This window comes from Cyanistes caeruleus, chromosome 33 (genome assembly GCF_971803275.1).
Source record: "Cyanistes caeruleus chromosome 33, bCyaCae1.hap1.1, whole genome shotgun sequence".
Lineage (NCBI taxonomy): Eukaryota > Metazoa > Chordata > Aves > Passeriformes > Paridae > Cyanistes > Cyanistes caeruleus.
Genome location: NC_141734.1, coordinates 1,010,309 through 1,025,316, shown reverse-complemented (window position 1 = coordinate 1,025,316; position 15,008 = coordinate 1,010,309). Strand labels below are relative to the sequence as shown.

At 44.0% G+C, this 15,008-nt stretch overlaps 2 protein-coding genes across 2 annotated transcripts in view; one reads left to right on the top strand and one right to left on the bottom strand.

Annotated features, from left to right (window-relative positions):
* Positions 1-1,517: 1,517 nt before the first annotated feature.
* LOC147647817 (uncharacterized) lies at positions 1,518-3,510 on the bottom strand. The gene is made up of 3 exons (XM_086870673.1): positions 3,406-3,510; positions 3,117-3,173; positions 1,518-2,049 (listed from the first exon to the last, which is right to left on the bottom strand). Exons 1-3 carry the CDS (start codon positions 3,459-3,461, stop codon positions 1,518-1,520), a joined length of 645 nt encoding a protein of 214 aa, XP_086726799.1. The 5' UTR covers positions 3,462-3,510.
* Positions 3,450-15,008, top strand: part of LOC111943916 (THO complex subunit 6-like) — a 34,223-nt gene continuing 22,664 nt past the window's right edge. The window contains exons 1-4 of the mRNA XM_086870860.1: positions 3,450-3,688; positions 7,815-7,879; positions 9,397-9,500; positions 12,774-12,811. Coding sequence (XP_086726986.1) covers positions 3,537-3,688; positions 7,815-7,879; positions 9,397-9,500; positions 12,774-12,811 — 359 coding nt within the window. The 5' untranslated portion in view covers positions 3,450-3,536. The remainder of the gene's footprint in view (positions 3,689-7,814; positions 7,880-9,396; positions 9,501-12,773; positions 12,812-15,008) is intronic.

The window sequence follows — 15,008 nt, the reverse complement described above, 5'->3', positions numbered from 1 at the left end:
TTCCCGGTGTCATTCCCAACATTCCGGCTGTTGTTCCTGTTACTCCCGTTACTCCCGTTGTTGTTCCTGGTGTTGTTATTCCCAGTTTTCACCTCAAACCCTTCCCGTTGTAGCCCCTCCCCCATTCCCAGGGCTATTCCCGTTGTTATTCCCGGTGTTCTTTCCAGTGTTATTCCCATTGTTGTTATTCCGGCTGTTGTTCCGGCTGTTCCGGTTGTTCCCTCAGCCCGTTCCCGCTGTATCCCCTCCCCCATTCCCATTGTTATTCCCGGTATTCCCACTGTTATTCCCACTGTTATTTCCGGTATTTTCCGGCTGTTGTTCCGGCTGTTCCAGGTGTTACCTCGGCCCGTTCCCACTGCATCCCCTCCCCCATTCCCATTGTTATTCCCATTGTTATTCCCGGTATTTTCCGGCTGTTGTTCCCATTGTTCCCTCAGCCCATTCCCGCTGTAGCCCCTCCCCCATTCCCATTCCCAGTGTAATTCCCGGTGTTGTTATTCCGGCTGTTGTTATTCCGGCTGTTGTTATTCCCGGTGTTGTTCCCTCAGCCCGTTCCTGCTGTAGCCCCTCCCCCATTCCCAATATTCCCATTGTTATTCCTGGTGTTGTTATTCTGACTGTTGTTCCGGCTGTTGTTCCCTCAGCCCGTTCCCGCTGTAGCCCCTCCCCCATTCCCATTCCCATTGTTATTCCCAGTGTTATTCCCAGTGTTGTTCCGGTTGTTGCCTCAGCCCATTCCTGCTGTTATTCCTGTTCCCATTCCCATTCCCATTCCCATTGTTATTCCCGCTGTTATTCCCATTGTTATTCCCAGTGTGGTTGTTCCCGGTGTTGTTCCCTCAGCCCGTTCCCGCTGTATCCCCTCCCCCATTCCCATTGCTATTCCCATTGTTATTCCCGGTGTTGTTCCAGTTGTTCCCTCAGCCCATTCCCACTGTTATTCCCATTCCCATTCCCATTGTTATTCCCGCTGTTATTCCCATTGTTATTCCCGGTGTGGTTGTTCCCGGTGTTGTTCCCTCAGCCCGTTCCCGCTGTAGCCCCTCCCCCATTCCCGATATTCCCATTCCCATTCCCATTGTTATTCCGGCTGTTGTTATTCCCATTCCCATCCCCCATTCCCATTGTTATTCCTGGTGTTGTTATTCCCGGTGTTGTTACCTCAGCCCCTTCCCGCTCTAGCCCCTCCCCCATTCCCATTGTTATTCCCGGTGGTTGTTCCGGCTGTTGTTACCTCAGCCCGTTCCCGCTCTAGCCCCTCCCCCATTCCCAATATTCCCATTGTTATTCCCATTGTTATTCCGGCTGTTGTTATTCCCGGTGTTGTTATTCCCGGTGTTGTTCCGGCTGTCGTTCCCTCAGCCCGTTCCCGCTGTAGCCCCTCCCCCATTCCCACTGTTATTCCCATTGTTATTCCCGCTGTTGTTATTCCCGGTGTTATTCCGGCTGTTGTTATTCCGGCTGTTGTTATTCCAGCTGTTGTTGTTCCCGGTGTTGTTCCCGGTGTTGTTACCTCAGCCCGTTCCCGCTGTAGCCCCTCCCCCATTCCCAATATTCCCATTCCCATTCCCGGCTGTTGTTATTCCGGCTGTTGTTCCGGCTGTTGTTATTCCGGCTGTAGTTACCTCAGCCCGTTCCCGCTGTAGCCGTGGTCGTGCTGTGCCGGCAGCGCCCGGAGCCGAGCGGCCGCAGCGGCCTCGGAGAGACCCAGCTTGGGCAGGGGCGGCCTGCGGGACCAGGACAGACCAGTACGGACCAGTACGGACCAGTATGGACCGGTTCGGACCGGTACGGACCAGTACAAACCAGTATGGACCGGTATAAACCAGTATGGACCAGTATAAACCAGGACAAACCAGTACGGACCAGTATAAACCAGTATGGACCGGTTCGGACCGGTATAAACCGGTATGGACCAGTACGGACCGGTATGGACCAGTACGGACCAGTATAAACCAGGACAAACCAGTATGGACCAGTATGGACCAGTATAAACCAGTATGGACCGGTTCGGACCGGTATGGACCCAGCTTGGGCAGGGGCGGCCTGCGGGACCAGGACAAACCGGTACGGACCGGTACGGACCGGTATGGACCGGTACGGACCGGTATGGACCGGTTCGGACCAGTACGGACCGGTTCGGACCAGTATGGACCAGTATGGACCAGTATGGACCAGTTCGGACCAGTATGGACCAGTACAGACTGGTATAAACCAGTATGGACCAGTACAAACCAGTATGGACCAGTTCGGACCAGTACGGACCAGTATAGACCAGTATAAACAACCATAAACCAGTATAAACCAGTAAGAACCAGCACCAAACCACTGCCAAGCCCTTCCCAACCCCTTCCCAGTCCATCCCAGTCCATCCCAGTCCCTCCCAGTCCCTCCCAGTCCATCCCAGTTCATCCCAGTTCCATCCCAGTCCATCCCAGTTCAATCCCAGTCCATCCCAGTTCAATCCCAGTCCCTCCCAGTTCAATCCCAGTCCATCCCAGTCCCTCCCAGTCCATCCCAGTCCCTCCCAGTCCCTCCCAGTCCATCCCAGTCCATCCCAGTCCCCCCCAGTCCCTCCCAGTCCCTCCCAGTCCATCCCAGTCCCCCCCAGTCCCTCCCAGTTCCCTCCCAGTCCATCCCAGTTCCCATCCCAGTCCATCCCAGTTCAATCCCAGTTCAATCCCAGTCCATCCCAGTCCCTCCCAGTCCCCCCCAGTCCATCCCAGTCCATCCCAGTCCCTCCCAGTCCATCCCAGTCCCTCCCAGTCCCCATCCCAGTCCCTCCCAGTCCCCATCCCAGTCCCATCCCAGTCCATCCCAGTTCAATCCCAGTCCCCCCTAGTCCCCCCCAGTCCCTCCCAGTCCCTCCCAGTCCATCCCAGTCCATCCCAGTCCATCCCAGTCCATCCCAGTCCATCCCAGTCCATCCCAGTCCATCCCAGTCCCTCCCAGTCCATCCCAGTCCCTCCCAGTCCCTCCCAGTCCCTCCCAGTTTATCCCAGTTCAATCCCAGTTCCCTCCCAGTCCATCCCAGTTCAATCCCAGTCCCCCCCAGTCCCCCCCAGTCCATCCCAGTCCCCCCCGGTCCCCCCGGTCCCCCCGGTCCCGCTCACCCCTCGCACCGTTCCGGTCTCCGTTTCTCGCCGGGCGCCGGAGGCCGGGGGGGAGCCCTGAGGGGGGGGGGGGGGGGAGGGGCAAGGGGGGGGTTCAGGAGCGATCCCGCCGCTCCCCCACCCCCTCAAACCCCCCCCAAAACCCCAAAATCCCCCAAATTCACCCCAAAATCCCCCCCCAAATCCCCCCCCTCACCCCCCGGGGCCGCCTCGCGCCGGCTCCATCCGGGCACTTCCGGGAAGGGGCGGGACCACAACTCCCGGCGTGCAACGCGCGGCAGGAACTTACGTCATCAGCTCCGCGACGCTTCCTCTCACACCGCGGTTCGCTTCCGGTGACGTCATCAGCGCCGCGCCGCCGCCTCCGCCGCCTCTCCTCCGGTTTCCCGTTGTTGGCGGCGGCTCCCGGTGTCGGCGGCGATGACGTCAGGGCGCGGCGGCGGTGACGTCACGGCGGGCGGGGTGCGGCGCGCGCGGCAGCTGCTGCACGTGACGGTGCTGGCGCAGAGCGCGGCCCCGTGCGGGCGGTTCCTGGCGGCCGCCAACGACTGCGGCGAGATCGCGATATTCGGGTGAGGGGGGAGGGGCCTGTCGCGATATATGGGGGGGAGGAGCGGGGGGAGGGGCCTGTCGCGATATATGGGCGGGGGAGGGGCGGGAGGGAGGGGCCTGTCGCGATATATGGGCGGGGGAGGAGCGGGGGGAGGGGCCTGTCGCGATATATGGGCGGGGGAGGGGCGGGAGGGAGGGGCCTGTCGCGATATATGGGCGGGGGAGGGGCGGGAGGGAGGGGCCTGTCGCGATATATGGGCGGGGGAGGGGCGGGAGGGAGGGGCCTGTCGCGATATATGGGCGGGGGAGGGGCGGGAGGGAGGGGCCTGTCGCGATATATGGGCGGGGGAGGGGCGGGAGGGAGGGGCCTGTCGCGATATATGGGCGGGGGAGGGGCGGGAGGGAGGGGCCTGTCGCGATATATGGGCGGGGGAGGGGCGGGAGGGAGGGGCCTGTCGCGATATATGGGCGGGGGAGGGGCGGGAGGGAGGGGCCTGTCGCGATATATGGGCGGGGGAGGGGCGGGAGGGGGAACGGCGGGAAAACTGAGGGGGGAAAATGGCGGGAAAATTGAGGGAAGAAAAAGGCGGGAAACCTGAGAGAAAGGGCGGGGAAATTGAGGGGGGGAAAAAAGGCGGGAAAATCTGGAGAAAGAGCGGGAAAAACTGCAGGGAAAACTGAGGGGAGAAAATGCGGGAAAACTGAAAGGAAAAGGCGGGGAAATATGGAGAAAGGGCGGGAAAATTGAGGGTGAAAGGGCGGGAAAACCTGCAGAGAAAGCCGGGAGAAAGGGCGGGAAAAGTGAGGGAGAAATGGCGGGAAAACTGAGGGAGGGGAAAGGGCGGGAAAATTCGGAGAAAAGGCGGGAAAACTGTGGGAGAAAGGGAGGGAAAAGTGGTGGGGAAAACCAGGAGAAAGGGCGGGAAAACTGAGGGGAAAACCGGGATAAACGGCGGGAAAATCCGGAGAAAAAGGCGGGAAGACTTAAGGAGAAATGGCGGGAAATCTGAGGGGGAAAAGGCGGGAAAATCCGGATAAATGGCGGGAAAAGTGAGGAGGAAATGGCGGGAAAACTGAGGGAGGGGAAAGGGCGGGAAAATCCGGAGAAAAGGCGGGAAAATTGAGGGGGGGGGGAAATGGCGGGAAAATCCGGAGAAAAGGCGGGAAAACTGAGGGGGGGGGGGGGGGGGGAAATGGCGGGAATTGGACCGGGATCGTTAATTTGGGATCGATAATTGGGGATAATTAGCTGGGGGTCATTAATTAACTGGGGGTCGCTAATTGGGGATCACTAATTAACCGGGGGTGGTTAATTGAAGGTCATTAATTAATGGGAGGTCATTAATTGGGAGTCGCTAATTAACCGGGGCTCAGTAATTTGGGATAATTAATTAAGTAAAGGTCGTTAATTTGGGGTAATTAATTACCCAGGAGTGGTTAATTGAGGGTCTTTAATTAACAGGGTTGTTAATCGTGGGTAATTAATTAATGAGGTGGTTAATTGGTGGTTAATTAATTAATGGGGGTGGTTAATTGGTGGCTAATTAATTAATGAGGTCATTAATTGGTGATTAATTAATTAAGGAGGTGGTTAATTGGTGGTTAATTAATTACCGAGGTGGTTAATTAATTAAGGAGGTCATTAATTGCTGGTTAAATGATTAGGGAGGTCATTAATTGGTGGTTAATTAATTACTGAGGTGGTTATTTAATTAATGAGGTGGTTAATTGGTGGCTAATTAATTAATGAGGCGGCTAATAGCTGGATCATTAATTACTGAGGCGGTTAATTGGATGTTAATCAATTACTGAGGCGGTTAATTGGATGTTAATTAATTACTGAGGCAGTTAATTGTTGGATAATTAATTACTGAGGCCGTTAATTGGTGGTTAATTAATTACTGAGGTGGTTAATTAGTTGTTAATCAATTACTGAGGCGGTTAATTGGTTGTTAATTAATTAACGAGGCGGTTAATTGTTGGTTAATTAATTACTGAGGCGGTTAATTGGTGGTTAATTAATTAATGAGGCGTTTAATTGGATGTTAATTACTGAGGCGGTTAATTGGATGTTAATTAATTAATGAGGCGGTTAATTGGATGTTAATTAATTAATGAGGCAGTTAATTGATGGATAATTAATTACTGAGGCGGTTAATTGGATGTTAATTAATTACTGAGGCGGTTAATTGGTTGTTAATTAATTACCGAGGCGGTTAATTGGATGTTAATTAATTACCGAGGCGGTTAATTGGTGTTTAATTAATTAATGAGGCAGTTAATTGATGGATAATTAATTAATGAGGCGGTTAATTGGATGTTAATTAATTACTGAGGCGGTTAATTGGATGTTAATCAATTACTGAGGTGGTTAATTGGATGTTAATCAATTACCGAGGCAGTTAATTGGATGTTAATCAATTACCGAGGCGGTTAATTGGTAGTTAATTAATTACTGAGGCGGTTAATTGTTGGATAATTAATTACCGAGGCGGTTAATTGGATGTTAATTAATTAACGAGGCGGTTAATTGGATGTTAATTAATTACCGAGGCGGTTAATTGGTTGTTAATTAATTACCGAGGCGGTTAATTGGATGTTAATTAATTACTGAGGCGGTTAATTGGTAGTTAATCAATTACTGAGGCGGTTAATTGTTGGATAATTAATTACTGAGGCGGTTAATTGGTGTTTAATTAATTAATGAGGCGGTTAATTGATGGATAATTAATTAATGAGGCGGTTAATTGGATGTTAATCAATTACTGAGGCGGTTAATTGGATGTTAATCAATTACTGAGGCGGTTAATTGGATGTTAATTAATTACTGAGGCAGTTAATTGGTGGTTAATTAATTACTGAGGCGGTTAATTGGATGTTAATTAATTACTGAGGCGGTTAATTGTTGGATAATTAATTACTGAGGCCGTTAATAGGTGGTTAATTAATTACTGAGGTGGTTAATTAGTTGTTAATCAATTACTGAGGCGGTTAATTGGTTGTTAATTAATTAACGAGGCGGTTAATTGGATGTTAATTAATTACTGAGGCGGTTAATAGGTGGATAATTAATTACCGAGGCGGTTAATTGGTGGATAATTAATTACCGAGGCGGTTAATTGGATGTTAATCAATTACTGAGGCGGTTAATTGGTTGTTAATTAATTCCCGAGGTGGTTAATTAATTAATGAGGTGGTTAATTGGATGTTAATCAATTACCGAGGCGGTTAATTGGATGTTAATTAATTCCTGAGGCGGTTAATTGTTGGATAATTAATTACCGAGGCGGTTAATTGTTGGATAATTAATTACCGAGGCGGTTAATTGGATGTTAATCAATTACTGAGGCGGTTAATTGGATGTTAATTAATTAATGAGGCGGTTAATTGGATGTTAATCAATTACTGAGGTGGTTAATTGTTGGATAATTAATTACTGAGGTGGTTAATTAATTACAGAGGCGGTTAATTGGATGTTAATTAATTACTGAGGCGGTTAATTGGATGTTAATCAATTACTGAGGCGGTTAATTGGTTGTTAATTAATTACTGAGGCGGTTAATTGGTGGTTAATTATTTACTGAGGCGGTTAATTGGTTGTTAATCAATTACTGAGGTGGTTAATTGGATGTTAATTAATTACTGAGGCGGTTAATTGTTGGATAATTAATTACTGAGGCCGTTAATAGGTGGTTAATTAATTACTGAGGTGGTTAATTAGTTGTTAATCAATTACCGAGGCGGTTAATTGGTGTTTAATTAATTAATGAGGCAGTTAATTGGTGGTTAATTAATTACTGAGGCGGCTAATTGGATGTTAATGAATTACTGAGGCCGTTAATTGGTGGATAATTAATTACCGAGGCGGTTAATTGGATGTTAATTAATTACTGAGGCGGTTAATAGGTGGATAATTAATTACTGAGGTGGTTAATTAATTACCGAGGCGGTTAATTGGATGTTAATTAATTACTGAGGCGGTTAATTGTTGGATAATTAATTACTGAGGTGGTTAATTAATTACCGAGGCGGTTAATTGGATGTTAATTAATTACCGAGGCGGTTAATTGGTTCGGGTTCGGGTTCGGGTTCGGGTGGTTAATTAATTAATTAATCAATTGGATGTTAATTAATGAATTGCCGCAGGCTCTCGGCCGCTCTCAGCGCTGAGGCCAAGGAGGAAAATCGGAGACCGGTGAACGTGCTCAGGGGTGAGACTGGGATGGGGACTGGGATTGAACTGGGACTAACTGGGATTGAACTGGGACAAACTGGGATGGACTGGGATGGACTGGGACAAACTGGGATTGAACTGGGAGGGACTGGGACGGACTGGGATGCTCAGGGGTGAGACTGGGACGGGGACTGGGACAAACTGGGACAAACTGGGATGGACTGGGATGGACTGGGAGGGACTGGGAGTGAACTGGGATAAACTGGGATGGACTGGGATGGGACTGGGATGGACTGGGATAAACTGGGACGGACTGGGATGGTCAGGGGTGAGACTGGGACAGGGGCTGGGACAAACTGGGACAAACTGGGATAAACTGGGAGGGACTGGGAGGGACTGGGATGGTCAGGGGTGAGACTGGGACGGGGGCAGGGACGTTAAACTGGGATAAACTGGGACAAACTGGGACGGACTGGGATGGACTGGGACGTTAAACTGGGATAAACTGGGAGGGACTGGGATGGACTGGGATGGAACTGGGAGGGACTGGGATGAGACTGGGACAGGGGCTGGAACATTAAACTGGGACATACTGGTCCATACTGGTTTAAACCGGTTTATACTGGTCCATACTGGTCCGTACTGGTTTAAACTGGTTTAAAATGGTCCATACTGGTTTAAACTGGTCCATACTGGTTTAAACTGGTTTATACTGGTTTATACTGGTCCATACTGGTTTAAACTGGTCCAAACTGGTCCATACTGGTTTAAACTGGTTTAAACTGGTTTAAACTGGTCCATACCGGTTTAAACTGGTCCATACTGGTTTATACCGGTCCATACTGGTCCATACTGGTCCATACTGGTTTAAACTGGTCCATACCGGTTTAAACTGGTCCGAAATGGTCCATACCGGTTTAAACTGGTTTATACTGGTCCATACTAGTTTAAACTGGTTTAAACTGGTCCATACTGGTCCATACTGGTTTATACTGGTTTAAACCGGTTTAAACCGGTTTAAACTGGTTTAAACTGGTCCATACTGGTTTAAACTGGTTTATACCGGTTTAAACTGGTCCATACTGGTTTAAACTGGTCCGAACTGGTCCGAACTGGTCGGAACTGGTTTGTACTGGTCGGTGCTGGTCCATACTGGTCCATACTGGTTTAAACTGGTTTAAACTGGTCGGAACTGGTTTGTACTGGTCGGTGCTGGTCCATACTGGTTTAAACTGGTTTAAACTGGTCCATACTGGTTTAAACTGGTCGGAACTGGTCGGAACTGGTCGGAACTGGTTTGTACTGGTCGGTGCTGATCCATACTGGTTTAAACTGGTTTAAACTGGTCTATACCGGTTTAAACTGGTTTAAACTGGTCGGAACTGGTTTGTACTGGTCGGTGCTGGTCCATACTGGTTTAAACTGGTTTAAACTGGTCCATACTGGTTTAAACTGGTTTAAACTGGTCCATACTGGTTTAAACTGGTCCATACTGGTCCATACCGGTTTAAACTGGTTTGTACTGGTCTGTACCGGTGGGTGGCGGTCCCGCAGCGCACTCGGGCCCCGTTTACTCGCTGGCCTCGACCGAGCGGCTCCTCCTGAGCGGCGCCGACGGAGAAATCCGGGCCTGGGGCTGGGCCGAGCTGGGCCGCAAGGTAATTAACGCTAATTAACGCTAATTAATAATGATTAATAATGATTAATAATCGTTAATAATAATTAATGATAATTAAATCAAAACTGTCCTGAAATTAAACCAAAGTTAACCCAAAAATCATCAAAAATCTCCTCAAATCGCCCCAAAATTACCTCAAAGTTACTAGTAATTAACCCTAATTAGCACTAATTAATGCTAATTGATAATTCTTAATAAAAGTAATAATTAATAATAATTGAATCCGAACTATCCTGAAATTAAACCAAAATTAACCCAAAAAATCTCCTCAAGTCGCCCCAAAATTACCTCAGAGTTAGTAGAAATTAACCCTAATTAACCCTAATTAATGGTGATTAATGGTAATTAATAATCGTTAATAGTAATTAATAATTGAATCCAAGCTATCCTGAAATTAAACCAAAATTAACCCAAAAATCATCAAAAATCTCCTCAAATTACCCCAAAATTACCTCAGAGTTAGTAGTAATTAACCCTAATTAATGCTAATTAATACTAATTAATAATAATTAATAATAATTAATAATAATTGAATCCAAACTATCCTGAAATCAAACCAAAATTAACCCTAAAATCCCCTCAAATTGCCCCAAAATTACCTCAGAGTTAGTAGTAATTAACCCTAATTAACGCTAATTAATGCTAATTAATAATTATTAATAATAATTAATAATGATTAAATCTAAACTATCCTGAAATTAAACCAAAATTAACCCCAAAATCAACTCAAATCGCCCCAAAATTACCTCAGAGTTAGTAATTAACGCTAATTAACGCTAATTAATGGTGATTAATAATGATTAATAGTAATTAATAATAATTAATAATGATTAAATGTAAACTGTCCTGAAATCAAACCAAAATTAACCCCAAAATCAACTCAAATCGCCCCAAAATTAACTCAGAGTTAGTAGTAATTAACCCTAATTAACCCTAATTAACGCTAATTAATGGTGATTAATAATGATTAATAATCGTTAATAGTAATTAATAATGATTAAATCCGAACTATCCTGAAATTAAACCAAAATTAACCCAAAAATGTCCCCAAATTCCCCCCAAAATTACCTCAGAGTTAGTAATTAACCCTAATTAACGCTAATTAATGGTGATTAATGGTAATTAATAAAAATTAATAATAATTAATAATGATTAAATCTAAACTGTCCTGAAATTAAACCAAAATTAACCCCAAAATCAACTCAAATCGCCCCAAAATTACCTCAGAGTTAGTAGAAATTAACCCTAATTAACGCTAATTAACGCTAATTAATAATTATTAATATATATATAATAAATATATATATAATAATAATATACTATGTATATTATATATATAATATATATATTATAATATATATATTATATTATTATATTATTTTATATATATATTATATAATATACATTATAATAATATAATAATAAATATAATATAATAAAAATAATAATAATATAATAAATTAATATTTATTAATAACAATAATAATTAATAATAATTGAATCCGAACTATCCTGAAATTAAACCAAAATTAACCCAAAAATCTCCTCAAATCACCCCAAAATTACCTCAGAGTTAGTAGAAATTAACCCAAATTAACCTTAATTAATGCTAATTAATGATGATTAATGGTAATTAATAATCGTTAATAGTAATTGATGATAATTGAATCCGAACTATCCTGAAATTAAACCAAAATTAACCCAAAATCCCCCAAATTCCCCCCAAAATTCCCCAAAATTTTCCAAAATTCCCCAAATTCCCCCCAAAAATTCCCAAAATCCCCAAAAAATTCCCAAAATTCCCCAAAATTCCCCCCAAAATTCCCAAAAATTCCCCAAAATTTCCCAACATTCCCCAAAATTCCCCAAATTCCCCCCAAAATTTCCCCCAAAATTCCCAAAAAATCCAAAAATTCCCCAAATTCCCCCCAAAGTTCCCAAAATTCCCCCCAAAAATTCCCAAAATTCCCCAAATTCCCCAAAATTCCCCAAATTCCCCCCAAAATTCCCCAAAATCCCCAAAAAATCCCCAAAAATTCCCAAAAATTCCCAAAATCCCCCCAAAAATCCCTAAAAAATTCCCAAAATTCCCCAAAATTCCCCAAATTCCCCCAAAAATCCCAAAAAAATTCCTAAAACTTCCCCAAAATCTCCCAAAAATTCCAAAAAATCTCCCAAAAATCCCAAAAAAATTCCCCAAAATCCCACAAAAATTCCCAAAAATTCCCCAAATTCCCCCCAAAATTCCCCAAAATTCCCAAATTCCCTGAATTCCCCCCAAAAATTCCCAAAATTCAAAAAAAATTCCCAAAATTCTGCCCAAAAATCCCAAAAAAATTCCCCAAAATTCCCAAAATTCCCCAAAATTCCCCAAATTCCCAAAATTCCCCAAAATTCCCCAAATTCCCCCCCAAAATTCCACAAAATTCCCCAAAATTCCCCAAAATTTCCCAAAATTTCCCAAATTCCCCCCAAAATTCTCCAAAATTCCCCAAATTCCCCAAATTCCCCCCAAAAATTCCCAAAATCCCCAAAAAATTCCCAAAATCCCCCAAAATTCCCCAAATTCCCCCCAAAATTCCCCAAAATTCCCCAAATTCCCCCCAAAATTCCCCAAAATTTTCCAAAATTCCCCAAATTCCCCCAAAAATCCCTAAAAAATTCCCCAAATTCCCCCCAAAAATTCCCCAAAATTCCCCAAATTCCCAAAATTCCCCAAATTTCACCCAAAATTCCTCAAAATTCCCCCCAAAAATTCCCAAAATCCCCAAAAAATTCCCAAAATTCCACAAAAATTCCCCAAAATTCCCCAAAATTCCCCAAATTCCCCCCAAAATTCCCAAAGTTCCCAAAATTCCCCCCAAAATTCCCCCCAAAATTCCCCAAAATTTCCCAAAATTCCCCAAAATTCCCCAAATTCCCCCCAAAAATTCCCAAAATCCCAAAAAAATTCCCAAAATTCCACGAAAATTCCCCAAAATTCCCCAAAATTCCCCCCAAAAATTCCCAAAATCCCCAAAAATTCCCCAAAATTCCCCAAATTCCCCCCAAAATTCCCCAAATTCCCCAAAATTCCCCAAATTTCCCAAAATTCCCCAAAAATTCACCCAAGATTCCCCAAATTCCCCCCAAAATTCCCCAAAATTCCCAAAATTCCCCAAAAATTCCCCAAAAATTCCCCAAAATTCCCCAAAATTCCCCAAATTTCCCAAATTCCCCAAATTTCACCCAATTTTCCTTCCCCTCCCCCCAGGGCTGTCGGGAGCTCTGGACCCGCCGCCCCCCCTGCAGGTAAATCCCAAATTTCGGGGTTTTTGGGGAATTTTGGGGGGATTTGGGGGAATTTGGGGATTTCTGGGAATTTTGGGGGAATTTTGGGGGAATTTTGGGATTTTTGGGGATTTTTGGGAATTTTTGGGGGATTTTTGGGGATTTTTTTGGGATTTTTTGGGGAAATTTTGGGGATTTTTTGGGGAATTTTGGGGGATTTTTTTTTGATTTTTGGGGAATTTTTGGGATTTTGGGGGGATTTTTGGAGGAATTTTTTGGGAATTTTTTGGGGAATTTTTTGGGATTTTTTGGGGAAATTTTGGGGATTTTTTGTGGGAATTTTTGGGGGATTTTTGGGGAATTTTGGGGAATTTTTGGGAATTTTTTTGGATTTTTGGGGGAATTTTTGGGGGTTTTTTTGGGGATTTTTTGGGGAATTTTTTGGGAAATTTTTTTGGAATTTTTTGGGGAATTTTTGGGAATTTTTTGGGAATTTTTTGGGTTTTTTTGGGGATTTTTGGAGGAATTTTGGGGATTTTTTGGGGAATTTTGGGGAATTTTTTGGGAAATTTTTTTGAATTTTGGGGGGACTTTTTTTTATTTTTAGGGAATTTTGGGGAATTTTGGGGATTTTTTGGGGATTTTTTTGGGAATTTCTGGGGATTTTTGGGAAATTTGGGGATTTTTTTGGGAATTTTTTGCGGGATTTTATTGTGAAATTTTTGGAATTTTTGGGGGATTTTTTGGGAATTTTTTGGGATTTTTGAAGGAATTCTGGGGGATTTTTTTGGGATTTTTTGGAATTTTTTGGGATTTTTTTGGGAATTTTTGGGGAAGTTTTTGGGGAATTTTTGGGGGAATTTTTGGGAATTTTTTGGGATTTTTTTGGGAATTTTGGGGGAACTTTTGGGGAATTTTGGGGGATTTTTTGTGGGAATTTTTGGGGGATTTTTGGGGAATTTTGGGGAATTTTTTGGAATTTTTTGGGATTTTTTGGGGAATTTTTTTGGGAATCTTTTGGGATTTTGGGGGATTTTGGGGGGAATTTTGGGGAATTTTGGCGGGAGTTTTTTGGGGATTTTTTGTGGAATTTTGGGGGGATTTTTTGGGATTTTTTGGGATTTTTTTGGGAAATTTTGGGGAATTTTTGGGGATTTTTGGGGAATTTTGGGGATTTTATTTGGGAATTTTGGGGGGATTTTTTTGGGATTTTTGGGGATTTTTTTGGGATTTTGGGGGGAATTTTTGGGGATTTTTTTGGGGAATTTTTGGGGATTTTTTTTGGGAATTTTTTGGGATTTTTTGGGATTTTTGGGGGAATTTTGGGGATTTTTTTGGGATTTTTGGGGATTTTGGGGGGATTTTTTTGGGATTTTTGGTGGATTTTTGGGGAATTTTTGGGGGAATTTTGGGGATTTTTTGGGGGGATTTTTGGGGCAATTTTGGGGATTTTTTGGGGAATTTTTGGGATTTTTTGGGGGAATTTTTTGGGGGGATTTTTTGGGATTTTTTTGGGGATATTTTGAGATTTTTTGGGGGAATTTTTGGAAATTTTTGGGAATTTTGGGGAATTTTTTGGGGATTTTTTGGGATTTTTGGGGAATTTTTGGGGATTTTTTGGGAATTTTTTGGGATTTTTGGGGGGGATTTTTTTGGGAATTTTTTGGGAATTTTTGGGGAATTTTGGGGATTTTTTGGGGATTTTTTGGGAAATTTTGGGGGAATTTTTGGGGAATTTTTTTGGGAAGTTTTTGGAATTTTTTTGGATGTTTTGGGGAATTTTGGGGTTTTTTTTGGGGAATTTTTGGGTGCAGTTTTGGGACTTTAGGGGGGATTTGAGGGATTTTGGGGGGAGTTTTGGGATTTTTGGGGGGGTTTGGGGCATTTTTTCCGATCTTTTGGGATTTTTCTTTGTTTTTTGGGCAATTTTTGAGGGGTTTTGGAGGATTTTGGGGGATTTTTTGGGGTTTTTTGGGATTTTTTGGGGTTTTTTGGGAATTTCTGGGGGTTTGGGGGATTTTTTTTGGGTTTTGGGGTTTTTTTTTTTAAATATTTGGGGGATTCGGGGGAGTTTTTTGGGGGGGATTTTTTAAGGAATTTTTGGGGGGGTTTTGGGGTTTTTTTGGGAATTTTTTTGGGTTTTTTTGGGAATTTGGGGTTTTTAGGGAATTTTTTGGGATTTTGTGGGGTTTTTTTTGGGATTTTTGGTTTTTTTAGG

What these genes read in the sequence shown, in the direction of transcription:
- LOC147647817 (XM_086870673.1), bottom strand. Translation starts at nt 3,461, where the DNA reads ATGACGTCACCGGAAGCGAACCGCGGTGTGAGAGGAAGCGTCGCGGAG. An exon ending in AGCGTCGCGGAGCTGATGAC is followed by an intron (nt 3,174 to 3,405) that starts GTAAGTTCCTGC and finishes CCCCCCCCTCAG; the next exon opens with GGCTCCCCCCCGGCCTCCGG. An exon ending in AGACCGGAACGGTGCGAGGG is followed by an intron (nt 2,050 to 3,116) that starts GTGAGCGGGACC and finishes CTGGTCCCGCAG; the next exon opens with GCCGCCCCTGCCCAAGCTGG.